Below are 27,957 nucleotides of genomic sequence, written 5' to 3' on the forward strand. Positions count from 1 at the left end.
TGTATATTCCCAATTACTAGCACAGTGTCTGGCACACAGTTGGTACTCAGTAAATTATTAATTACTGATCACCTAAACTGCACATATTTAGATTGGACTTAAACATTTGTGAAGCATGTTGAGAAGGGGATGTATGAAAGGCAGCTTGGTGGCTCAGTGTAGTAGAGCATGGGGCTGGGAATCAGGAAGGTCTGAGTTCAAATCCAGCCTCAGGCACTTACGAGCTCTGTGAGGTCATTCAACCTCTGTCTGTCTCAGCTTCCTCAACTGTAAAATGGGGATAATAAGAGCACCTCTCTCCCAGGGTTGTGAGGATCAAATGAGATAATAGTTGTCAGCACTTAGCTCAATGCCTGATACACAGTAAGTGCTATCTAAATGCAAGCTACCATCATTATCACCATCATCATCATCACCACCATCATCACCACCACCACCATCATGATTATCACCACCACCACCACCACCACTGCCATCATCACCACCACCACCATCATCATCACCATCATCATCATCACCACCACCACCATCATTATCACCACCACCACCACCATCATCACCATCATCACTATTGTGTCTGGACATGTCCTATAATGCCATTCATTTTAAAAATTCAGTCATTCCTTGTTAATCCTTTGGGGACAAAAAGTAGGAATGTAAAGTGTGATGCTTGTAAAATGAGGCATATCTGGCACTGTCCTTAGCATCTTACTGCAAGTATTTTGGGAGAGAAATTGGGAAACTCTAAGAGACTCCTTGAAGCAGCTAGGGTGGCGCAGCAGTATTCTTGAATCAGGAAGAATCCTTTTCCAGAGTTCAAATCTAGCCTCAGACACTTACTAGCTGTGCGACCCTGGGCGAGTCACTGTTTGCCTCAGTTTCCTCATCTGTAAAATGAACTGGAGAAGGAAATGGCAAATCTCTCCAGTATCTCTGCCAAGAAAACCCCAAAGGGGGTCAAGAAGAGTCAGATGTGACTGAAATGACTGAACAGCAAAGAGACTTCTTGCCTTTTCCCAGTTTCTTCCTCCCTCCCCCCACTAGGTCTCACCGTCAGATAGCGTTTATGGAGAAAAATGCTTCTTTGGGAGCTTGTTCGGTTCCATTCTCCAGCTTTACAATTTAGTGTGTATTTAATAGAGTCCAAAGAGACTTGAAATCAGCTCTGTTATCAGAGGCAGTGATCTCATGGCTTCCATTCTTGTGGGGACAGAAGTAGCTCAATGTGAAAGTGAAATATTTTTCCATAATGAAATGTGTTAAGATCTCCATTTACCCCATTACGGGAGAGATATTTCAAGCCCCTAATTCAGGGCTGGATTGAAGTCATCAAAAGAGGCTCTTGGGGTGTTCCATTTGGTGAAGGAACATCTAATTCTGTGGAGAGGAACAATGTCATTTAATAGGCAGACAGGGTTGGAAGCTTGGAGGGTGACCCAGGCCACCACCCGCCATCCCATCCCTCCCTGCAAACAGCCTGAGCAGCAGCGATTAAGCCAAATTGACTAGGGAAAATCATGGGGTTTAATTATCTGATAAGCAGGCTGCAATCCCCACAGGGGGAAAATAGTCTTCTAAGTATAAAAGAAAGAGAGGGGTGTTTGGGAAAGAGCTCTGTCTCAAGAGGAGTTTCCCTGCTCCTGGTGAAATTGTGCAATGTAGCACTGGAGTTTTAATCCTCTAATGGCACAGCAGGACTAGCAGGAATGACTGGCCACAAACAATTTCCTGATATCGAGGGGTGAACCCTGCCTGGTATGAGCCCTGCCTGGGGTGCACTGCACTGCTTGGCCCCTGGGTATGTCCAGCATCCTTCCCTTCCCTCCTCTCATCCCACATTCATTTCTCCGCTTATTTGAACTGAGGTAAAATTGTAGAGGAAAGGGGTAGTGATGATGGAGATAAAGGGGTGTGTGTGTGTGTGTGTGTGTGTGTGTGTCCACATATACACAATAAGCTTCATTAGCATATTTTTTCCTTTTCTGGGGGGAAGATGACTAGTGCAGAAATACGTTTTGTTATGACTGTATGTGTGCAGTGGGTCTTGTATTTCTTATATTCTGAATGGGTGGGAGAGACCGTGCAACTAAATGTAACAATTAAAATAAAATAAAATAAAATAAAAAACAAGGATCATTATTGCTTTTTGTTTGTCCAAATGTGATTGCCGGCTATTCCAACTCCCCTCAAGCCCCTGCCCCCTTGTAGCAAACAAAGCCCAGGCCAAATGATGATGTAGCAGCTGACAGGACACCTTGGGTCCAGAAGTGGACTGGACCTCAGAGTCCACTCTCACCGCTAGATTTTCCATGTGAGCAACCTGTAGTCAGTGTCGGAAAGGGAGTGGGATCCAGGTGTTCTGACACCAGTCCATGTTTTTCCCACCACTCTGCACTCTGGCTTCTGAAGGTATGCAGCATTCTCTACCTCTTCCTCAACTCCTGTCACTCTGAAGTCTTTGGTTGCCATCCCCTCCTTCACCCCAGTCTTATGATGAAGCGGCCTTGCTCCTTACCAAGGCTAATCCCCCTGCTTGTTCATGCCATCCCCTCTATCCCATCTTCTCCAACAGATTGCCCCCCTCTCTACCATCCCATCTCTACCATCTACCATGCTTTCACTGATTTTTAGTCTCTCCCTAGCTACTGGCTCCTTCCCTCCTGCCTATAAACACGCTCGTGTCTCCCCCATCCTTTGACCCTTCCATCCCAGCTATCGTCCTGTATCTCTTCTGCCCTTGGTGGCTAACCCCTTGAAAAGGGTCTGAGTACCCTGGGTGCCTCCTTCCTCCTCCCCATCTCTTAACCCCTTACAGTTTGGCTTCTGACCTTATCATTCCATGCAGATGGCTCCAAAGTGACCACTGACCTCTCAGTTGCCTGATCTAATGGTCCGTTCTCAATCCTCATTCTCCTTGACCTGTCTCTCTGCAGTCCTTGATTTTGATGGTCACCCTTTCTTTCTTGATACTTTCTTCTCTCTGGGTTTCCAGGACACCCTCTCTTGCAATTGTCTTCCTGCCCATCTGATGGCTCTTTCTCTGTCTCCTCTGCTGGATCCTCCTCCAGATCATACCCTCTAACCGTAGGAGTCCCTCGGGGCTCTGTCCTGGGCCTTCTTCTCTCCTCTCTCTAGGCAGACTGCTTCATTGGGTGGTCTCGTCAGCTCTCATATATTTCATTATCATCTCAGTGCTGATGATTCTCAGATCTTCCTATCCTGCTCCAATCTCTCCACAGACCTCCAATCTCACATCTCCAGCTGCCTTTCAGACATTTCCAACTGGATGTCCATAGACACCTGAAACTCAACATGTCCAAAATATCGCTCATTCTCTTCCCACCAAAGCTCTCCGCACTCCTACCTTCCCTGTTACTGTAGAGGGAAACCCCATCCTCATAGGCCCTCAGGCCCACAACCTAGGAGTCATCCTGGACTCCTCACTCTCTCCCAATACCCAGGCTGTTGCCAAGACCCATCGATTTCGCCTTTGTGACATCTCATAAATATGCTCCTTTCTCTCTTCTGACATAGCCCCCACCCTCATGCAGACCCTCCTCACCTCACACTTGCTGGGGGGAGGGGTCTTGCCTGCCTCAAGTCTCTCCCCACTCTAGTCCATTTTCCATTCAGCCACTAAAGTGATTTTCTTAAACCACAGTGCCTCGAGGATTAAATACAAAATGCTGATTAGAATCCAAAGATCCTCATAAGTTGGTCCCCTCCTATCTTTCCAGTCTTCTTATACCTTACTCCCCAGCACATACTCTTCGATTCACTGATACAGGCCTCCAGACTGTCTCACAAACAAGACCCTCCACCTATCAGCTCCAGGAATTGTCTCTGTCTGTCCTTTGTCCCTAGAATGCTCTTCCCCTCTCCCTTCCTACTGCTTACCTCCTGCTAAAATGTTACCTTCTACAGGAAGACTTTCTCAGCCCTTCTTAATTACAATGCTTTGTCTTAATTCTTTCCTATTTATTCTGAATATAGATTCCTTCATAAATGTGTATGTACATGCACACACACATATTAATTTGCATGTTTTTGCCCCCATTATATTGTAAGCCCCTTCAGGGCAGGGACTATGTCTTTTGCTTCTTTTTGTATCCTCGGGCTTAGCACAGTGCCCAACACATAGTAGGTTGAGTTATTTCAACATCATTCCTGATCCCAGAGATGGGAATTTTTTTCACTGTTATACAGAGTTTCTGAAAGTGTGAAGCCCTCCTTACTCATACATAGTCTTCCCTGAAAGGCATCCGTTTTATCAGAATCCATTAGAAAGGGGTTTTAAACAAAAACAAGGTAATAAAAAGTATTTCTTGGTTCTGTCTCACCTTCCTGTGTCATCTGCTTAGATGCAGATCTTGCCACAGAGAGGATTTTAAGCCCCCGATGCCTGATTCTGGATCTGTTGGCCTATGATGGATAAACACTTGGAACTGTCAGCATTCTGACCCCAGGCCCAACGCAATTATTGTCTGCTTGCCTCATACGACTGAAAATTACATTTCTTCCTCCCTGTGGCTATTACCCAGATAATCATCCCACCGTGTTTAATTAATTTCATATGCTTTGCTACGGAGGGAATGTGGCTTTATGAAATCAAACTTGAAAAGAAAGTTTGTGGCAGTCTGGATTTACCGGAAGCATTTATTCATAATTGAAGTGGGATGTTTTCTTTTCATGGTGAGATCAGCCTGGAAAGCCAGGGCCGTTGATTTGTCTCAGCTCCCAGCCTCGGGTTCCTGGACTGTGGGTAGAGGGTCTTCATCTGGTCTTGCCACTTTCAGATGTCTCCATGCCAGACCTGGTCCTGTGCCGCTTTCCGGCCCTAGCTCCAAGGACAGTAATGAGGTCAGCATTATAATTCTTAGGACGTATCAGTCCATCATTTGACTCCTCTTCCCTGTGGAACTCGCTTTCTCCTATTAGAATGCAAACTTGTTGAGGGCAGGGATTTCGTTCTGACTTTCTCTCCAGTGCCCAGAACATAGAAAGTATTTGATTCCTCCCAGGGGCATGAATCCTGTCTGCCACATCTTCAACAACTGGTCTGTTCTTCACTAGAAGACCTCCAGTGATGAGGACTTTACCACTACTAATAATAACCAGCATTTATTTAGTGTCTTAAGGTGACATTTATGAAGTCACTATATCCAAATCTGAATCAGTCAGCAAACATTTAAAAAAGGCCTGTGTGCCAAGGACTGTGCTAGGCATAGGAAATAACATAAAAATGAAATGGGTAAGTACAAGGGATAGAACACTGGCCCTGGAGTCAGGAAGACCCAAGTTCTAATCTAACCTCAAGACACTTACTAGCTGTGTGACCCTGGTTGTGGTTCAGCTGTGTCCAACTCTCTGTGACCCCATTTGGGGTTTTCTTGGCAAAGATGTTGGAATGGTTTGCTATTTCCTTCTCCAGCTCATTTTACAGAGGAGGAACTGAGGCAAGCAGGGTGAAGTGACTTGCCCAGTGTCACACAGCTAGCCAGTAGGTCTGTTCCTGGGCAAATCCCTTAATCTCGGTTTGCCTCAGTTTCTGTATGGGCGACTAGGTGGTGTGTGCTGGGCCTGGAATCAGGAACACTCATTTTCCCGAGTTCAAATCTGGCCTTAGGCGCTAAGCAGCTGTGACTCTGGGCAAGTCACTTGATCCCATTTGCTTCGGTTTCCTCATCTGTCAAATGCTCTGGAGAAGCAATGGCAAACCACTCCAGGATCTTTGCCAGGAAGACCCCAAATGGGGTCATGAGGAGTCAGACACAACTGAAATAATTAAACCATAACAAAAAAATGACAAACAAAAAGATACTAGCACCTACCTCTCTCAGGGTTGTTGTGAAAATAAAATGAGATAACATTTGTAAAGTGCTTTGCAAACCTTAAAGTGCTACATACATGCTAGTTATTAATAATAATGATGATGATATCATAGATAGGCCCTGCCCTCAAGGAGCTTACATTTTAATGAGGCAGGTAACATGTACATATACATACATATATGAGAAAAATAAACACAAAATCACTTGAGGATAAAGGCAGTAGCTTCTGGGGGTTTCTTGCTTCTGAGTTTTGAATGAAGCAGGAAATTGTGAGGCATGGAAGGGAAGAGAGGGTCATTCCAGGCAAAGATTTTTCTCTGTAGTGTCCCTCACAAATGGCCTTGGAACCTAGAAGATGGCCTCCTGAAGCAGTCTTTTCTTCCTTATGGGAAATATTTCTTGAAATCAAACGTAGATTTACCCAGTTTGCCATCCACTTGTAGACTCTGCTTCTACCCTTAGGGCTGAAAAAAACCATAGGCCTCCTGTTGCTTAAAGACAACAACCATCATCCTCCACCCCCAGTTTTTCTTGAGGTTGGGTGTCTCCAGCTCCCCCAGCCAAGTATTCCTTTGGAATACTTGAAGATGGCTCTTGGGGTCTCCCTAAGTCTTTTCTCTTCCTCAGCCCAAACAAAGCCACCTAGAGTTGATCTTTGTAGGGCCATGATCTCCAGGTCTTTCCTGGTTGACGAGCTTCCTAGTGCCTTCCCTAAAATGTGACCCCTAGAGCTGAACACAGTGTTCTACGTGTGATCTGACCCAGGGAGAGTGTGGGGAGTTGTCCCCCTTAGTCTTGGACAGAATACCCACTGCCTTCTGTTCTGTTGTGTGTTGGGTTTCAATTGTTGGAACCCTTAGAGATAGATCCATGGCTCTGTTGGTACCTGACTAGTGAGGTCATAAATGGGGTTTTGCTGATCCAACTAATTTCACCAACATTTACATTTAGATGAGCTTTTAAGACAGGGTGAAAATGGAGCCATTTTCTTTTCTTTGGGATAAAAATCTAGAGTTGACTTAAAAATAAATCTTAGAAAGTAAAACTTTCATTCTAATAAGATGCAAATGACTTCGTTTTGAGAGCTCCCTGTGGAGTTCTTGATTAAAAATTCTATTCTATATCTCATAGACTAGCGTGTTAAGGTTACCTATTTTATTCCAGCCTTGTGAGAAATTAATTGTCCCTGCTGATTTTCTGGTTTTTAAAAGGAGATTATTATTGGATTCCAAGGGCCACAGTCTTGGGGCTAAAACCCAAACATTGCTCATTTGGAGAATAATTGTGAGGGTCAGAGCTGAAAGAGAGGCCATTTCACCCAACTCTGTCCTTTTACAGATGTGAAACTGAGGCCCAAGGCAGGCTCATGGGGGTAGGAAGAATCAGAGATAATGCATTGCACACCCACCAAGATGGGTGTGTGTATTTGTGTGTCTTTATAAGTGTGTATAGATATGTGTAGATGGATATAGATATGAGACCTTCCCCTAACACTCTGGCTGTGTGACAAGTCATTGTGTACCTCTGAGTGCCCCCAGACAATTCTGTAGGACTCTAAAGTGCAGATCTTCATTGGCAGAGGGGTTTTCCTCACTGGGTAGCTGCCTAGACTGACAAAAATCACTAGTCTGGACTGACAGTTATCTGGGCCTCTCCCACCCCCGCCGTTCAGCCCCCCTTTACATCTTCTCTTTTCCCATCAGAATATAAACTGCTCAAGGGCAGGAACCACCACAGAGTGTCTGGTACATAATGAGCACTTAATGTTTTAGTTAACCTAATTGGCCTACATATACGTAGATGCCGATAGGGCTCGTTTGATTGTAGCTCCTTGAGGGCAGGCCACTGTCTTTTGCCTCTTTTTCTATCCACATTGCTTAGCGCAGTCCCTGGCACATAGTAGGCACTTCATAAGTGTTGGTTGATAGATTGAGCTATCCCATAGATACGAATACAGACCAAAGCAAACAGATCTGTTCATAGCTCCATAAATACACCAGAAGTTTTATATGGATTATAGGATCATAGATCCAGGGCTGGAAGGAGCCCAAAGGTCATCCAGACCAACCCTGCTTTCGAAATGCCCATGGTCAAATTGGCAGGAAGGAGCAGAATCAGGATTTGAACCCAGGTCCTCCCCAGACAGCTTGTCCATTAGACCTTACAAGGCAGCTTCCTCCATGTAATGATGAAACAATTATGCTGGGCTTTTTTTTTGGCTGAGTATATAATTTCTTAATCCATTATGATGATTCCTTTGTCCTCAAGATGAGGCACAGGCAGGGATTGTGCACGTGTGGGTGGGCCTATGTGCCAGGACACCTTGGAAACCAAGGGGCCATTGGGGCTGAGTGTCCAGTAAGTGGATTTGCTCCCAATGCAGCTATACCAATGGGGCCTGGGCAGTTGAGGTACCATCTTGTTTGATGAGGATCATACTCAAAGATATGCTTTATGGTCCATTAATAAGGTTAGTTGCGGTGTTTTTTTTTTTTAAATCATGTCTTACAGAATGATGCTTTTTCTGTCAGTATTTTCCCTTTTCAAAAAAAAAAAAAGTCTTGGCAAAGTGGATGAGAGCAGTAGACTTAAGAGTCAGGAAGACCTGAGTTCAAATCCTGTCTCAGACACTGACTGTGTGACCCTGGGCTCAACTTCTGTCTACCTCAGTTTATTCATTTATAAAATGAAGGGAATAAGGATCATATGAGCTAATATGTGGGGCTTTCAAGGCTCTGTAAATGTTGGCTATTTTTCTTATCATTTCTTTTTTTATTTAATTTTTATTTTTTTTTTAAATTTTTAGTTTACAGCACTTGGTTCTACATAATTTTGAGTTCCAGATTTTCTTCCCTCCCTCCTCCGCTCCTTCCCCAAGACGACATGGAATCCCATATACCTTCCACGTATAACTTTGCGTTGAATTAATTTACACACTAGTCAAGTTGTGGAGAAGAATTATGACCAATGGAATGAATCATGAGAGAGAAGAAACAGAATAAAAAAAAACCCAAAAACAAAAACAAAAGAGAGAAAAAAGGGGAAAAAAAAGGTGAGCATGAAGTGTGCCTCCATCTGCATTCATACTTCATAGTTCTTTCTCTGGATGTAGATAGCATTCTCCATCATCAGTCCTTTGAAGTTGTCTTTGCACCTTGTGTTGCTGAGAAGAGCAAAGTCTGTCAGGGTTAGTCCTCACAGAATCCATATATCTGTGGTTGTGTATAATGTTCTCCTGGCTCTGCTCCGCTCGCTCAGCGTTATATCATGTAGGTTTTTCCAGGTTGTTATGAAGTCCATATCATCCCCATTTCTTATGGCACAATAGTATTCCATTACCTTATCATTTCTTTATGCCAAAAAAGGTGGTGTTTTGATTATTTTACAAAAACTCCACAAAATTCCTCCTCCTCCACTTCTCTTTGATGTGGAGGTGACCTTAGTTCTGGCAATTCAAAGATCATGAACCTTGGAGATCAACCTGGTGAGGAGCAGACAGGCCCAGAGCAGGCCAGCAAATCCCCCATTGTCATACTAGCAGACCTGGGGTTTGTCAATTCTGGAAAGGACCTCGAGGGATCATCTGGCTTAGCCTTACCATTTTATAGTTAGGGAAACTGAAACCCAGAAGGGGAAGGCACATGCCCAGCATCACACAATTAGTCAGAGACAAGGATAGGCTTCGAACCTTCTCTTTTGACTCCAGAACCAGTAGTTCCTCCACCATAACTTGCCTGGATTTCTTTCTTAATCCTAAATCATTGTGTTCTATGCCAAAGGCAGGGGGTGAGGTGTCAAGTACAGGCCAATGATGATCTGTGCCTCTCTTGTTGAAGACCAGCTTCCCTAAAGTTGGGAGAAGTTCATCACCAGCCTAGTCACAAGAGGACGATGCTTCTTCAGCCACAGAAACTCTCAGACCATCTCCCAAGTATCAGAGGGGTCTCAGTTTGTGTCTGCAGAAGGACTAGTAGGCCCAGAATGATGACTGCTTGGATCTTTGATGCATAATCAAATAATCTAACACCCCCTCCCCCCACTCTTTCCTCCTCACCTCCTCTACCATCTTTCTCCCCTCCACACTAATGCATAATCAAATAATCTAACACCTCCTCCCCCCACTCTTTCCCCCTCACCTCCTCTACCATCTTTCTCCCCTCCACACTATTGTTCTATGACATAAACAATCAGCAGGGTTGTAGGAAGCGGGCTAGTGGCTTAGGTCGTCCAGTGGGGTGTTGGAGCTCCGTGTACAGTGTCTGGGACCTTCTGAAAGACTATGTGCTCTGTAGTTAATGGACGAATGGTGCTTTAGACAGCGAAAGGGTCACCATGGGCGCATGCTACTTTGCGCACTCTACTCGTTGGCCTTCTTGCTGCCAAGATGCCAAGAAGAAAAAGAAAAAAGACAGGAGATGGAGAAGCATAGAAGAGGATGTCCCTTTTTGGCCAGTTTATGAAGACTACCTGATGCCAGTTCGTGAAGAGGATGTGTGCGCAATACCGGTTTACACAGAGGACTTATCCCTGATGCAAGTTTGTAGAGAGGACGTGTGCCCCATGCCCATTTACAGAGAGGATGTGTGCCCGATACAAGTTTCGGTAGAGGATATATGCCCCACACTAGCTATTGAAAAGGACGTGTGCCTCGGGTCAGTTGTTGATGAGAACAAGACCCAGATGCCAACTGTTGATAAGGACAAGATCCCAAAACCAATTGTTGATGAGGACAAGACCCAGATGCCAGTTGCTGACAAGGATGAAACACTGATGCCAGTTGTTGACAAGAAGAACATACTGATACCAGCTGTTGAAGAGGACAAGACCCTGATGCCAGTTGTTGAGGAGATGGCAATCTCCTCTTCGGTAAGCCCCTACCTTGCTCCTCACAAACAGGGCTGACTGTCCTGATGCTTCTTCCCCCTCTGCCTTCTGGCATTGCCCTGGACCTCTTCCTTGCTTATCACTGATGGAGGAACAGCTTGTCCTTCAATAAGCCTGACTGGGGGGAGTCAAGGTGACCCTCAAACTCCCAAGGGGAAGAAGTTCTGACACTGTCAGTCCATGGGCACCACCCACCCCCTCCATGGATGTTGCTTTCCTCATCTGTACAATGAGATGGTCTTGGATCCAAATAGCACATTGTTAACAAATTTATATGAAGAACTCGAGGGGCCAGAAAAATGGCAGTCCTTCACTGACTTAATGAATAGATATGCATTTATTAAGCACCTATTATCAATCAGTCAATAAATATTTATTAAGCACCTGGTGCTTAAAACCAGGAACTGTGCTAGGTGCTGGAGCATAACTCTCAGGTAATAATGTTCCCAGGTCAAGGTTTTTCTCTCCTCTCTTTGGGTCAAGGTCAATGTGATGGAACAAAACCACAATCCTGCAGGTGTGTAATTGGATGCTAAATAATTAGGGTGATCTTTGAGTTTGCTCAGCATTGTCCCTTGCTATCCTCAGGGGTCTGAAGGCAGACAAAAGCTAGGTTCTTTTTTAACACTGGCCATCTTAGTTAACCCTGAGATAGTCCATTCTGTTTAAGTTGCCATGATCCATAAGTTATACTGTGGGGTTGTAGGAGACAAGGCTGGTCTTGGATCTGGGAGGGCCTGGGAGAGATGCCTCTAGAAGAAGATGTGCTGGCCACCATCTTGGGAGAATTGCCTTCGAGTTTGGGTCTTTCTTTGTGTTTGGGATAGAAGGCCATTTGTGACCTGATTCATTACAATTCTCTTAGCCCAGGCTGATTACAGTCAGGATCTCTGTCTGATTTCTCAATGAGGCAGTTGAGGAGGAGGGGGGAAGAACAGGGCTAGTTACCATCTGTCAGTTTGGAAAGCCCCATCCATCCACATGGAGACTCATCTGGCCTTTGGTGGCAGGAAACAGCCTCAAAGACACAAAGTGAATTCCTACCATTATCTTCTCAGAGACAAAATATTAATCTGTGTTTGAGGGAAACCTTCTTGCGAGAACTTCCATTACATTAGTCAGAACAAATTGAACCACACAGCACAAATTCTGACCTAAAGTGGACCAGCTGCTGTCCCCGGGAGTGGGTGATGGAAAGTCTCCTAGCTCAGCTAATGGAGTCTATTTATTGAGGGTCTTTTCTTTATTAAGCATGGGCTTGGAGATATGGATAAAATGTAGTCCCTGCCCTCATGAAAGTTATGATCTAAATGGGGAGACCAGGCTAGCACATTTGAAACAAGAAAGAATACAAGATGGGAACCTTCCTTCCTCCTTTGCAGAAGGAAGGGCCCACTGAAGTACCACACTGCCCAACCCTTTTGGCTTGGTTGACACATTGGTTAATTTTGCTGAGTTCTTTTTTATTCTTTGGTATAAGGAATGGTTCTCTGTGTATAGGAGGGAAGAGCTATTTGGGGAAATGAAGGTGATCAAACAAGAAAAAGATGGTAATTTTTTTTCTTTAAAGGAAGACAAAACAGAAGAACAAATGCTATGGCCCACACAATACCTGCTTTAAAAGTTGAGCCGGGGGAGAGTTAGAGCAGCTAGTGGAGGGACTTGGTTGGGCCTCAAAGGACCAGCAGGACTTAGGTAACAGTAGCTGACCTTCAGATAGTACTCTCCAGTTTTTCAAGCCCTGGTTTTATTTGAGCCTCACAACAAGTTGGTGTGGAAACCGAGGCAGAGCTTAAGTGACTTGTCCAGAATCCCACAGGTATACCTTTCTCTTCTGGGATGTGAAGCTGGGGATTCCTGACTCCAGGTCCTAGGGCACTTGGGGTGCTGTTGGGGGAAGGGGAGTGTTCCACAAGGGGGTGATCGGCTCGGTTTCCTCTGCCCAGCTCGGCTGGTGACTGAGCGTGCCACCAGGCTGAAGGAGACACTTGTGGGGTGTCAGCAAGCAGTCATTAAGAGGAAGGTCATAACTTCATTGTGGGCTCACAGAGCTGTAGCTGGAAAGGATCTGAGAGACCTGGTGTTTTGCTAGTGAGCCACATCAGAAGTGGGATTTGAAGCCAGGTCTGCTGCCCACTGTACTGTGGTGTTTCTCTCCTTCCTTCCTTCCCTCTTCACATTCCTGATCCTTCTGTCCCTTTCCTCCATCTGCCCATCTTTGTTCTGGCTTCGCCATCACCTTCACCCACTAGGGTTGTAGGTCTGCCAGCATTAGTGGTCACCCATTTCCAAGATGCCCCTGACTCCCAGGCTGTTCTCCCATTCTCACTGTGCTAAATCCCAACATAATTAAATTCCACAAGTGTATATTTAGTGTCAGTTATGTGCAAGACCCTGTGATGCCCCAGGAGTGGCCTCAGATCCTGGTCACTTCCAGGGCAGCCCATCACCTTCCCCAATGAATCCCAGCAGAGAAGGACTTGTGGCTAAATGCATTCGTGGCATGTTGGTTCGCATTCCCTCTGACCTTGTTTCTTGATTTTAGGGGCTTTTTTGGACCAGTAGACCCTTGTCTGATGAGTAGAAAAATATTGGTTGGAGCTGGGGGGGTCATGCTTCCTGTAGAACCAGGGGTTAGATGGGTGACTTAGGAGCTATTGCAGTGGAAACTCAGAAACTAGGGTCAAGGTCTTCAGATGGATAGGATAGAAGCATGAGGTCATGGAGAGAGGATTAGCCTTGAAGACCTGGGTTCTAGTGCCCGCTCTGACATGTACTGACTGTGTGACTCCTGGGCAAATTGCTTGGCCTCTCATTGCCCCCATAGAACTCTGAACTGAATGCCTGTCTGATTGGTAGAGGGAGCTTCCACACCAGAAGTTCCCCTAAAGAGATGAAATCACATAGGTATATGCCCAAAGCAAAGTCCAAAAATGCCTGACGTTGTACCTTTGAGGAGGACTATCAATCAGTCATTTAACAGTCCACAAGAGCTTATTAATCACTATGTGCAAAACATAGAGCAGAAGGAAGAGATCTGTGTTTGAGGCCTGGCTGGGACCTCAGCCCACTGAACTTTCCGAGACTCATCTGTATAATTGTGAGCCTGTTAACTGCTTGAGCTGCCCACCTCATAGGGTTATGGGAGGGATGAAAAGTACCCCTTAATCATGAGATAAAAGGCTGGAGGCCATGGGAGGCCCTCGGAATTGGTTACTATGGATAAGGTCACTCGGGGATGTAAGTCCAGAGGATAGTGTTGGCTGCAGAGACAGTGGGAAAAGGGCAGAGGCACCTGCAGGAGGGAGTGCTAGACCGGGCAGGGCTGGCCATGTGCTGTATTTTTGACAGGCTTGGGGAACGGTCATTGCTTAATGGGCCTGGTTATTGTAGTCAAGGGCCTTGGGTAATTTCAGAAATCAACAGCTGGCTAATATTCGTCACCTTATTTCTGGGGACTGAGACTGTAGCCTAAAACCGTCTCATATAGCAGCAGCTCTTTATTTTTTCCTGTTAGAGAGGAGAGCTCCTTATCCTTCTGACACTTCTTTCTTTGCTTTGTTAATGAATGTCTGAAAAAAATGCAGTGTAAAAAGACATAGTCTATTCCAAGTGGGAAGTGTTTTATGTGGTGGTGAGTGCAGAGTTCTGAGATCTTGGAACTTTGGTTCCATCTCAGCACTTGACCTGGTTTTTAGCTTTGTCTGCTTTGACATTAATTAAGTAGATGAGGCAGTCAGTGCCATGGCTGACTAGAAGATCCTTGCAGGCAGGGACTTTATCTTCTCTATCCATCCTTCCTTCCACCCTCTCTCCCTTCCTCCTTATCTCCCTCCCTCCCTTCCTTCTTCCCTCCCTTCCCCCCTCCCTTCCTGCCTCCCTTCCTCCTTTCCTCCTCTCCTTCCCTCCCTTGGCTCCCTCCTCCCTTCCTTACCTCTCTCCCTCAGTTCCTTCCTCCCTTCCACAACCATCAATTAAGCACCTGCTGTATACAGGAGTAATCTAGGAGGTGCCCAGGGAGACGCAAACTGTAGGTAAGACAGAGTTCCCACCCTCAGAGAGCTTCCAGTCTAGCTGGGACTGAGACAGGTGCACAGCTCACCACAGTTCAGACTTTTGTGTGCTGAGTCCATGGCAGAGTGTCAGGGGAGGTCCCCTCGCTGCCCAGAGCCTGTGGTGTGTCCCCCATGTTGCCTTGTTCTTGGCTCTTTTCTTTGTCCCCAGTTTGAGCTTCAATCCTTTTTTCTGCTGCATAATGAGGCAAATGCATCCAGCTTGTAAATCAAAACCCATTATGTAGTTGGAGAGGCTGCAGATTGTTCCTCTGATGCTATTAGGCCATTAAATAATGTATACCTGAGACAATCATCTGTGTAATCTGTGTTAAGGGGATACGTAGGATTAAAGGGATGGTTGTGACTCAAGGTGGCCCTGGATGGTAAATTGCTGTTGCTACTTATTGAAAGGAAATCACCTAAGCCAGTCCTGGTTTTCAGGGCCTATGTTAGTGTCCCTGAATGAAATTTCCAACACATCGGCCAGATGACTCGTCCTATTAAGAAATTTAATTTATTTTTATCTTGTGCCTTTGCAAGTTTGGGTTTTTCTTTTCATGTATAAAACGTAAGGAACTTTTTTTCATGATGAAAACGTGCTTCCCCCCGTCTTTCGAAAGTCCTTGATTCCTAAAGGAAAATACATTTTTTTTTTGCTAATACCATGGCCTTGGTAAGCAGTGAAAAGTGGAAAAAGAAGGAACAGTACATTTTTCCTGAGCAGTAGGACTTGCCAAAGATGAATCTGGAGGCATCTTAAAAACCCTAAATAAATTTAATTTAGTGCTTCATCATTTGCTTCTAGAGCCACTATTGATCTAATTCAAAATACCCCCTGGCTTTCTGTGTCTGTCTGCTGCACGATTTATTGATTTCTGCCTTATGCCAGCCGATAGGATCCTTGGAAGTTTTAGAGTCTTTGAAATGGTTGGGAAATGGAAGTAGATGGTGTAGTAATATGGATTCTCGAGGTGAGGGGCCAGCTGTGACTTGGACCTTGGAAGGGCCTTTTGAGATACCTGTCACCTGAGTACACATGGATCAGATAGTGGGAGAACACAGGCTGGCATTAGTGAAAAGTCCTAATGAAATGAGGAGTTACAGTAGGCATGCTTCAGTCTGACTCTTCATGACCCCATTTAAGGTTTTCTTGGCAGAGATACTGGAGTGCTTTGTCAGTTCCTTCTCCAGCTCATTTAACGGATAAATAAACTGAGGCAAACAGGGTCAAGTGACTTGCCCAGGGTCACACAGCTACTAAGTGTCTGAGGCCAGATTTGAACTCAGGTCTTCCTGACTCCAGGACTGGTGCTGTCTTGACTGTGCCACCTGCCCTTAGTAGCACAGGGGACACGAAAGTGGTTGTAATAATGCAACAATTTCATGCTATCTCCTGGGAACCTCCAGGTGAGGTTGAGGTGGAAAGATCATTCACAGAACCACTTTTTACTGAGAGCCTATTATGTTTAAGTCACTTTGTAAGGTGCTGTAAGGGATACAAAACAGTTACTTCTTCAAGCAGCTGTTAACAATCTAGTAAGAGAGAGAAAAGAAGGATGCAAAGACTTTTGGGAAACAGATTTCAGATGGTTCAGATGAATGACAGGCAAAATTCCATGCCCTGAGTCTTTAGTATCCAGTAAATGTCTGAGGCAGGATCCAAACCTAGGTCTTTCTGACTTACAGTTTTTGAGCCTTCTTCCTCCTGCCCCACCCCCACCCCCCACCTTGTATTGAAGATGTCAGCCAGAGAGCATGGCCAGACCCATGCCTCCAATGTTCTCTGAAGTCTGAGCAATGGGAGTTAGGTGCCAGGTTGCTGGAAAGTCTGTGTGGTGAACAAGAGTGAAGTTCCTCCACCTCTGACTGTGGGACAGCGGCTTTGCCTTCTCCCTGCCTGAGTGGGTCTGAAGGCTCATTAACCACGATGTTACTGGATGTTAACAACGTTACTGGATGGGGGGAGGGGATGGAGGCAGGTATGGGAAGGGGGCTCACCGCCTCTGTTCCACCCCAGCCAACATAACCGGTGCTACCAAGGTCAACATACTAAGACGATAATATTGTTAACAATGCATCACTCTGGCCCTGAACGTTTCTAAAGAATAGTACCCATCCTGTAAACCGAAAGCATTCTATTGAAACAAGACTATTCATTCCAAGCCTCAGTTTACAAAATTGGACCCCATATGCACTTTGACCTGGTGAGCTGATGCCTGATCTTGGGAACTTAAATTAACAGGGATATTAGAGAGAATTTACTGCGATCCTCTTATTTTAAAATGAGGAAACTGAGGCCCAGAGAGGTAAAATGACCTTTGGTCACTTAATGCGATTACCTCATACCCAGTTTTAGCTTTAAATGAATGATCCACCCCACCCCCTTCTATAACCAACCTGTCTAGAGCCTCCCAGATGAGGTTGGGTATGTGAGATGTTGGTATGGGCTGGGTCAGAGGTGGTCCTAAGGTCCCTCCTAAAAACTATGTGATTTTGTGATTCTCTGAGGAGCTGTGTTTAAAACTCATTGGTCACCAGTGGTGTGGTCTGATTGGATGAAACAGATTAAACTATAACTCAGTCATCCTTCTACCTGTTTCTCCCATCCAGATAATTTCATTTCATCAACCCATAGGAAGCCCTTAGTCTGAATCCATAATGTGTAAGTGATTGCTGCTTGTTTTTATGCCCTGTATCTCTAGGTGTTCAATAGAAACATGTCCCAGTTCTCCGGACTCTTAAACAGCTGACCTCTCCCACCCAAAGTATCCCTAGCTTCTTCCCCCATCCTTAGTGTGTAACTAAAGGATGTTAGTCTACACTGCAAAGTCCCTGCAGATCTGGACTTGGTAGCCCCTGTCTCCACTAAAAAATGGCATTCAACAGCCCTGCTCAGCCTGACTTGCCTATCACCCCCTTTGTTCCCACTAGGTCGAAGGAGAAAAGGAAGTCTTATCAACACCCTCCCAACACTGGAGTGAGCATCGGTTTCCTCCCGTACTCACATCGACTTCTCAGCACCAAATTACACCTTCACCATCAGTGATCCAGCAAGAACCGAAAATCGAGAGTACCTCGGTAGGTCGATCAGGTTTGATTGGGGATTTCTAGATTGTGCTGCTTTGCTCCCTCCCCAAAGTTTTGCTGCCATGTTTTGTTTGCAAATCTCTGCAGAGAGATTAAAGTTAAATTGGAGGCAGAACAGCCAGGTCTACTAGGTCTATGTTTGGGTTACTAGAGAGGCTTCAGCCCACAACCCTTGGGACATGTCCCAATTGAAGGTGTCCCGCCATTGGCCATCAATGGTAACCTGTGATGAGTTTATTTTAAATGTAATCAAAGCTTACAAACTTGTACGCTGCCAATCTTGTTGACCTCTTTCAGCTTACAGGCAGTGGGTAATAGAACCTAGATTTGAACCCGGGTTCTCTGATTCTGAATCCAGACCACACCCACTCCCTGGATGGCCTCCATATGGGAGATTCTGTGAGCATCATTTGTTCATTCTTGCCCGTAGCCTTCAATTTGACACGACTGTTTAGAAATTATAACAGAAGGAGATTTTGGGTAACCAGTCCAAGGAGGTTGCACAGATGACAGTCTACAACAAGAAAGTTACATGCATTTTAGATAACATTCCCCCCTCCCCTAAATCTAAGAAAAGACGCTAAACTGAAGCCACACACAAAGTCATTGTTCTGGCCAGTGTTGGCCCTTGGAGACAGATGTGGAAATAACCTCCATGTTTGGGGTAAAGAGGAGAGTGGCAAGGACCAGCCTGTAAGCACAAAAATGCCTTACCCTCTTGGGTGTGGTATAGTTTCTGTGTTGGTTGGTTTTGCAATGCTGTTTTTCTTTATTAGACAAGAGGGCTCATTTGGGGAGGAAAAAGGACAGGAAAGGAAGGGTATTTTATTTCCATAAAGGGTTGGGATTTTTAAAAATATATATGAAAATTTATTTTTAAAAATGGGCTAAAGGAAATAATAAAAAATGAAAGAATAATTGAATTAAAAAACAGAATCCCAAGCTGGTTTTGGGGTGGGGATGAAACTGTTGGAAACCAACAGATAGCGAACAGCTCAACAAAGGTGTCAATAAAAAAAGAGTTCACAATAAACACAAAAGAAATTAAGGATATCATCAGGGAGCATTCCAACCACAGGTGTATGCCAACAAAACAAAGAACTTCAGTGAGAGAGATAATTATCTACAAAAGTATAAATTATCCACAACAAGGAAGCAATCCTTTTAAAAAGAGTGATTTCAGAAGGAAAAAAAGTCAAGCTTGTAGTAAACACACACACACACACACACACACACACACACACACACACAAATGGCTCAGAGTGGGGCTCAGGTAAATTCTTTCAAACCTTCCAAAAACAAATAATTGCTTTGCTGAATAGAAATTATGCATAAATATAGAGCAGGACAAAATGGTACCCAATACCTTTTTTGAAGCATACGTGGTATTGATTTTAAAAGCTGGCAAAGATAACCTCAAATGGAAAATTCTAGTCCAATTTTCTATTGAATATAGATGCAGCAATACTGAATAAAGTAGTGGCTAATACTAGCCCACAGCAGTGCATTAAAAATGATTGATCACAGGTGAGCAGAATTTATACCAGAATTATCTGCCCAATAAGCACTCCAAAACAGGATCATATGGACAGATGCAGCAAAAGCCTTTGATAAAATACAATTTTCCTTTGTGAGTTTAAAAAACAACATTAAAAGAATAGCAAGAGAGGAGTTTTTTCCTCCACACAAAAAAATTATCAACCTTAAAATAAAAAATAATATGCAATAGGGAAATCTTAGAAACAGTTCCACTAAATACTGGTACCAGACAGTGAGGCTCATTTGTCTCCCTTGCATTTGGTAGCATATTGGAGGTAAGGCCAGGCAACAAGCATTTATTAAGTGCTTACTCTGTGCCTGGCACTGTGCTAATGTTCTGGGGAGATAAAATTCAAGCAAAAGGGAAGATAATCTCGACCTTTAAGGAGCTTATATCCTAATGACTATATAGAGAAGGGAGCCTAATGGGTTGAGGGTGGGGGCAGTATTGATGGTACCCATGCAGGGGTACAATGTTGAAGACAGAAAATCAGGAGCACAGCCAAGAAGGGAATGAAGATTGGCCAGCTGGGACCCCTCTCCAAAATGGAGGACCCAAGAGGGACTTAGCAATGGGAGAAAGGATGTCGTGTTTGCAATGTGACAGGAAATAATCATAAAAATTGAAGATTTATAGATTTTTAAAATAGTAAATCTAGATGATCCAACTGCCTCAATTGATAAATTGATATGAGAGATGAATTTGATGAAATTTGCAGGATACAAGGTCTACTTACAAAAATCATTTGCAAAAAAGATAAACAAAATATTTTTAAAAGCTCATTTATAACAACAAAATCTTTGGATGTTTGGGGATGAAGGTGCCTAGGCATATGTGAGACCTTTATAAGAACAACTAAAAAAACTACAATAAGTCTAAAATTCTATTCATGGTTATATGTGCACCATGTCCAGGCTGGTCACTTTCTTGAAGGCAAGGGCTTGAAGCTAGCTAGGTGGCCTGAAGTCAGGAAGACTCATCTTCCTGAGTTCATATTCCAGACTCAGATACTTCCTAGCTGTGTGACCCTGGACAAGTCACTTAACCCTATTTGCCTCAGCTTCCTCATCTGTAAAATGAACTGGAGAAGGAAATGGCAAACCCCTCCAGTATCACTGCCAAGAAAACCCCAAATGGGGTCAAAAAGAGCCAGACACAACTGAAATGACTCAACCACTACAATGGCAAAGGTTGTTTGAAGTATGCTCTCTATTCTCCAGGTTATCAAAGAGAATGGAGTGTTTCCTACAAAACAAAGAGAGAAATGGGATCTGAAGAGGCAGAGGGAATCTAGACCTGGGTTAGTCAGTTAGAAGGTAGGGAAAAGGGAGGAAGAAAGATTGCTGAATCTTTGGACCTACCCAATCTGTATGAGGAACTTTTTGAAAGGCAGAACTCTCTGCCTTCTGAAAAGGAAGCAGAGGATTCCAATGATGGTCTGCATTAACTAGCTTAATCTCAGGTGAGGGGGAGAGGAAGAAGAGATGAGTGGTGTTGGGGATGAGTTCTTGCTGAGGCTACCCAGGCTGCTGATTGTCCAGCTGATGACCGTAAGAGAGGTTGGCTGTGTCCCCAGCCCATAGAGGCAAGACATAACCGGGAGCCCTCCCGAGTGTGTTGGAATGGATCACTAGCATCTACTTCTGGATACTCATAGGAGCAAATCATAGTGACCAAAGGATCCTAGAAAGCATTATTTATGGTTACAGGGTCTTATGCAGGATATTAAAGACCTTAGAGGCCCAGATGATCTCTCTATCACTGTGGTGCTGGGGGGCAAGGCCTCAGAAGAGACGGCAGGGCTGAGGAGTAAACAGAAGTAGAAAGAGGATGATGACCGAGATTTGAAATTTGAATTTCTGGACCATGGCTTAAAATATAGAAGGAAATGCTTCAGGTCAAGAATGGGGTGTCCTTAACATTGGCCAGAAGGTCTTATCTTTCCTTAGAGTCTTACAAGTCTAAGCAGAAGAATTTTCTGTGGAAAACCAAATAAAAGACTCTCTTTGGGTTGGAAGAACAGAGAGGGTAGAGACATCCAGAAAGTCATAGGATACAGAAACTCAAACAACAGAGCTAGTAAATAATGACCTGGGATGTCTGGTATGCAACACACACTCACTCACACAGACACACACACACACACAGACACGGTCTATGAGAAGACACAAGGTGAAGCAGAGATCTCAATGTTTCTGTTGTTTAGTTGTTTCCAATCGTGTCCGACTCTTTGTGACTCCATCTGGGATTTTCTTGGCGGAGATACTGAAGTGGTCCGCTATTTCCTTCTCCAGCAGGCTTGCATTGGTAGAGACTTTCCCCATGTGGGAGTCTCTTATGCCAATGAAAGCACCCCTCCAGGTCCTATCCCCTATTTTATCCTGTGATTTTGGTGATATTGATTACCATGATCGTGGCTGATAGATTCAGACGACATGGAATAGTGAATTCCAGTTATGGAAGGCAGTGTGATACAATGGCTAGAATACCAGACTTGGAAGCAGAGAAACATTCTGCTTTAGACCCTGGAGAAGTCACTTAACTTTTCTAAGCCCCAGTTTCCTCATCTGCTAAAAAAGGGAGGTGGGGCGCACATTGGGTTCAGTGACTGCTACCTTTTCCAATTAAACTCTGTGGTCCTATAATCCTAGATAACAGTCTGAAATAGTTTGATATTATGGACTAAAATAAAGTATGTCTTTACCTCCACCATGGAAGGGAAATTTATCTATTACGCAGAAGTTTTTAGGAAGATATGTACTTAATTACATAAAAATTGAAAACATTTGTAACAAACAGCATGTTAAGAAGCAAACAATAGATGGGGAAAATGTGTGAAATAAAGACATAAAAATTTAACATCTAAAATAGATGAGTAATTGGGAAAAATAAAATTTTATTTAAAAAATAAAAAGAGCATAGGTAATTGTTCAGATTTTCAGAGGCAGCTCCAATTTTCCAATAAATAGCCAAAAGGTGTGAGCACACTGCACAAATTCTTAATAACTGCATGAAAAAATGTTCAGCTTCACTAACAATCTAAGGAATGCAAACACAATCACTTTGAGGTGCCTCTTCATAACCCCTGAAATGGGCACAAATAGCACAAAGCAATTAAATCCCGTGATGGTGCTGCTTTGGATAAATAGATGGACTTATCTACTGTTGGGAGAATTGCAAAGTAGAAATCTCTTTCTGCTAAGCATCCCTAACAGATGCAACATAAGTCACAAACATAATCATATCATTTGGCTCAATAATTCCATTTTGAAATATTTGCCCCTGAAAGTATAATCTGACGGAAAAAAAGATCTATCTATTTAGAGATCTTTAGAGCAGCATCATTTGCAATTGTGGAAAACTGCAAACGCTCTAAATGAAAAAGAATAGGAGAATGGCAAAATAAATTGGACAGTGTTCATGTACTATAATATAATGCAATTAAGGTCGATCTGAATGAGGAGTAAAAGAAACCTGGAAAGGATTTTCTTATTCTGAAATAATGCAAAACAAAGAAGGAACCATGGCCATTTAAAATGAAAATGGAGCAGGTGAACAGGGATGCTGGTGGGGTTGACTGAGAAGTTGCAATGGTTTTTTTCAAATTAATTTGTTTAAATGCAGTTACAGAGCCAGTTTAATAGGGTCTTTTTTGATGCTTCAAAAAAAGCATTTATAGTTGAATAAGAATGATCCCAATTAGAATTTCCAATTTTAATTTTATATTTAAATCAATCTCCATTTATCCAAATGACACCTACATAGAACTCATATTAATTAAACTCTACTGCGTAATCTAGTGAGGGAAGCCCAAGATCTCTCCCCTAATTGATTTGAGGACAGACCCTGGTGAGAGGAGGGAGGCACTTGGTTGAACCCAGTATGTGCCTTTTCATGACTAAACCAATTCCATAATGACTAAAAGCCCACAAAGCAATCGATTCCCCATCCAGACAGTGCCACTTACCCAGCTCAAATCACTTCCTGTAGTTCCTCTTTGGTTCTTTAAAAGTATCAGCAGTTACTTCTCCAAACAGGTTATCATCCTCCCATGATTTATAGCCTCAGGCTAAATCCCAAGAAAGTCAAATTAATTCCTGATACAAGCACACACACACACACACACAGAGAGAGAGAGAGAGAGAGAGAGAGAGAGAGAGAGAGAGAGAGAGAGAGAGAGAGAGAGGGAGAGAGAGAGAGAGAAACATTAGATCCACATTCATGTCCAGATGTACAGGTTCCCCACCTCTACCCTCCACCTACCTAAGAAATTTTCCTTTCTTGTGCAATTTACTTCAACTAAGGCTTATTAAGCACCTGCTAGATGCTAGGCACTGGGCTAAGTGCTCAGCGAATACAGACAAAAATCAATTGTGGCACATTAGTGGAATGGATTGCTGTAATGCAATTACTATCGATACATATGAAAGAGGAAGAAAATCTGACTAGGATTTTCTGAAATGATGTAAATCAGGTGAACACACACCCTGCCCTTAAGGATCTTACCTTCTAGGGGTGGGGGAAGAGCATGTACTCAGATAAACAAACAGAAAGTGAAGACTAAGTAGATAATAATTTGGGGCAGCAAAGGATCAGCACTGACAGTGCAGTGTGACCTCATGTGGCAGGTGACCCTAGAGCCCAGCCTTTCTGGAGGTTAGAGGCAGGGGTGAGGAAGCTGAGTAGTTCAGACTAGGGAAGGGCCACCTTATGTGGGATGCTCCCTGAGGCTCCAGGAGGCCCCTGGTGCTTCCTTCTCCCTCCCCAGGCTTTGCACGCCGAACACAAGTCCCCTGTTGTCTGAGCCAGGCTGGTTCTCCTGTCTAATTAGCCCTGGGCACGTCTGTCTTGTACCTGTTATTAGATCCTCTCTCCTCCTAGTCTGCTGCCTTGAGAATCTCCTTTTTTCCTGTATAGAGTGATCAGCTGTCAAGTCCACAGGGGCTGGAAGGGACCTCAGAAGCCAGCTACTCCAACCCCCTCATTCTCCAGGTAGGGAAACTGAGACCCATTCAGATGAAGAGCCTTGTTCCAGACCACAGGTAGTGAATGTCCCAGTCCATTTTCTTTTCCTGGGGCTCTTAGGCCAGCCCTCTCTCTGGCTGGGAAATTACTCATCTGAACCAATCAATTCACTCCCCTTACTAGTGGCCCTAAGCCATCCCATCGCACTCCTCCCTCCCCCACTTGAAGCATGGAAGAATATTTGTGGTTATTAGTTTGCTGCTATTCTACAACCTCCTTTGGGGTCTGGCTCTTGGTTTTAAATTTAATCACTTGGTCCCATACACCAAGAATGGCTCTTCCTAATGCAATAACCAGTGGTCCTGTGGAAGCGTTTTCCCTCCCCTTCACTGTGGGGTCAGTGCTTTATGGCTGCAAGGTGCTTCTTACAAATTTAGGTAGCCAGGAGACTGATGGGGTCAGAGCCCCCGAGGTGTCTGCCAGTAAGTGCTCTTTCCCCCTGGAACGTGGAGGTTTGGGGGTTGAGCTCCCAGTCCCAAGCATCCCAGGGTTGCTATAGAAACGACGTGGCCTGCCGTTAACACTTTGCCTCTGGCATCTGAAATGTCCTGCTGCCGGCTGCATCGTGTAATCGGGGCAGAAAGGTGGCTTCTGGGCATCTTGGCAATCGCAGCCATGCCTGGTATCAGAGGACTGTAACTGATGGCTTCAGACCTTCATTAACTTGCCCCAGTTGGTGGCAGAGACGAACAGACTACTTTGGAGGAGGTTTGTTTTTAGCAGGTGGAAAGTGAGCATCAACATGAGCTCAAACCTCCTCCTTCTCTTACAGGCCATAGTTTGATGGCCTGTGCTGGGCCTTCCCTGGCAAACCCTTCAGGGGTTCTGGGTGAGTCGCCTCACCCGAGTCCTGGCTGTCTTACCTGACAGAGAGGCACAGTTAGTCAAACCAAGGTAGGGAGGTTCATGGGCCTTTATGAACCATCACTCCCTGAGTTGTAGAAACAGAAGACATTAATAACAATGAGATAAAAATTAAAAAAAACCACAGAAACTTCCAAAAAAAGAGGAGAGAAAAAAATTCCATAATGGAGTAGTCAGGATGACTTTCAACATTTGGAATCGTCAGACTGGGTAGTGGCACTCTCTGCCTGCTTCTTGGATCAGAATAACACTTTGGAGGGGGGGTGTCTTTATTTAGAGGCAGCTTCGGATTGCCTTCCCTGGGGAACAGAGTCCTTGCCAGGCCCTGGTCATGTTGAGGACAGTTCTTTTCTCTAATTGGCCACCTCTGTGACCTGCCTGCCATTGGCCTCTGTGGAAGTCACCCCCATTGCTAAGAAAACCCTAGAGATAAGAATTTGCTTTAATGAGTGGCTTGCAGTGACTCCCACTCGGATGGTGGGAAGGAGCCTCAGCTGTAGGAGGAAAGAGGAGAGGGCATCAGCGGCTTTCAGCTGGGCTGATACTTCCTTTCTCAGACTTGGTTCAGTTTTAGAGTAAATATGCCCCTAGTGTGATGTAAAAAGGCTGTTGTACCCCCTGATATTTGGAAGCTTCTTGGACTCACTGAGAAGCTTCCTAGGGTTTGTCCAGAGTACCCAGTGACGTCAGGGAGACCCCAAACCTGGGGGAGCAGTTATTCTGTGTTCTAAGGCCCTTCGGGAAGTTTGGCCAAGTGACTCATTCTGCTCTGCTGTAAAGAATGGAACTTATCAATTGATAGGGGTAGGATGTGACTACAGGAATTGGATACCTGTCAAATTGATCTCCCTTACGCCCATGGCCACCCCTGCCCCCACTGGGTTGACTCCTCTTGCCCCTAGGAATGAAGATAAAATGCTGTTTTGGCTTCTAATGTCCTGAATACCCTGGCCGCATCCTACCTTGCTAGGCCATGGGCTCCATGATCCATTGATTCCAGCCTCCTTCTTTGCTGTTCCTCCAACAAGATGCTGGTCATTTTCCCCTGGCTGTCCCTGTGCCTGGAGCTCTCCTCCTCTTCCTCATCTCTACCCCTTAGCTTCCTGAGTATCCTTCAAGTCTCGCCCAAAATCCCACCCTCTGCAAGACGCCTTTCCCAGTCTCCTTAATGCTGGTGCCCCCCACCCCGACCTGACACTGACCCCAGTGAATCCCTGATAGATCTTGTCTGTACGAGTTGTCTGCATGTCTCCCTGGTTAGACCTGAGCTCTTCAAGAGCAGGAACCATCTTTCACATTTCTTTGTTTCTCCAGTTCTTAGCACAGTGCCTGGAACACACTAGGCACTTAATAAATGCTTGTTGGCTTACTGGATTATCACCATAAGCCAGGCATCAGTGGGCATGGATGGGTTGTTGCCGCACACACTATTTCACCAGTGGTCTCCGTTCTTTTTTCTGCTCCTTCGTTTTGTCCTCTCTGTTTTCTTTGCTCCTTCTGAGCTCTTCTCTTCATGACAAATGGGCATCCTACCAATTTAAGTAGATTCCAAGGAGATCTGCACACGCAGGAAAAAGGATTGACATTGATTTTTCTTGCAAAGCGCTTCCTCAGAAGCAGTTTTTAAAGGTTCCTCCATGGCATCCAGATGTCCTGACTGCTCATCCTTGTCTTGGCTGATGACACATGCACGTCTTTCTTTTGCTATGGCCTCTCTCCCCGCCCCATGACCTGTATTGGCTTTGTGTGTATTTTGGATCCGTTCAGACGGGCTCTGGTTTTCTTTACAGCAATAGAGTGTAGTGAACTCCTTGAGGGCAGGGGCTGCTTTGGTTTTTACCTTGTATCCCCTGTATTTAGTGTAGTGCCCACCACATAGTAGGCACTGAATAGATGCTTGTCGATCGATTGATTTCTTTAGAAGTGATTTCTCTTATCTTTCAGGGTGTGTTTTTATTGAAAATTCACCTTTCTGCAGGTCGAAGCTTTCACTCAGGAGGATCCCCTGCCATACAAGTCTATGAGAGCCAAGTGTGGGAAGTGTGTGTGTATGTGTGGGTAGAGCGAGAAGGCCAGCCCCTTTCCTGGCTGCCTGGAGAAGGAGGATGACAGCTAAGATACACTGAGTGAGCATTTGCAAGATGGCGGCCAAGTCCATCCTTGCCCTGTGGATATGGAACTTGGACTTACCAAAGAGAGTGCCTCCAGCCCCTCTGACAAGTCTTATCTGCCACGCCAAGACAAGACAGAATCACCACACATGGGGGGAGGCCCGACACACTTGCTGCCCTGTGAACTCTGAAGCCGTTTTCTCTACAGCTCACTCTATTGGGTTGAATGCATGTTGGCCCACGAGCTGCTGCTGTCCATTGAGGCCGAGCTGATTGAGCTCAGGGAGCTCATGGGGATGTTTTTGAAATATCTAAGTGATGGGAAGCAGAAGGTCAGGTTATGGGTTTGTTCTCTGGCCCTATATTCCCTTTGGTAATCCTGTTTGACGGACTTGTGTGCAGGATTGGCTACCTCCTGTAGGCCTGCCAGGCCATTGGTATAAAGGCAGGACATTAGGCATGGCCACTGCCAGTAGGATGCCAAAATTGGATTACTATTAACATAGACCATTAGCATTCTACGCTGAGGATTAATTATTGAGAGTAGAATTCTGAAAAAC

The 27,957-nt window shown here is 44.7% G+C and overlaps 1 protein-coding gene across 1 annotated transcript in view; it reads left to right on the forward strand.

Annotated features, from left to right (window-relative positions):
• Positions 1-27,957, forward strand: part of OSBPL10 (oxysterol binding protein like 10) — a 235,570-nt gene that overhangs the window by 158,675 nt on the left and 48,938 nt on the right. Inside the window, exon 7 of the mRNA XM_036760115.1 lies at positions 17,702-17,848. Within this exon, the coding sequence (XP_036616010.1) occupies positions 17,702-17,848 (147 nt within the window). The remainder of the gene's footprint in view (positions 1-17,701; positions 17,849-27,957) is intronic.

This window comes from Trichosurus vulpecula, chromosome 5 (genome assembly GCF_011100635.1).
Source record: "Trichosurus vulpecula isolate mTriVul1 chromosome 5, mTriVul1.pri, whole genome shotgun sequence".
NCBI classification, from domain to species: domain Eukaryota; kingdom Metazoa; phylum Chordata; class Mammalia; order Diprotodontia; family Phalangeridae; genus Trichosurus; species Trichosurus vulpecula.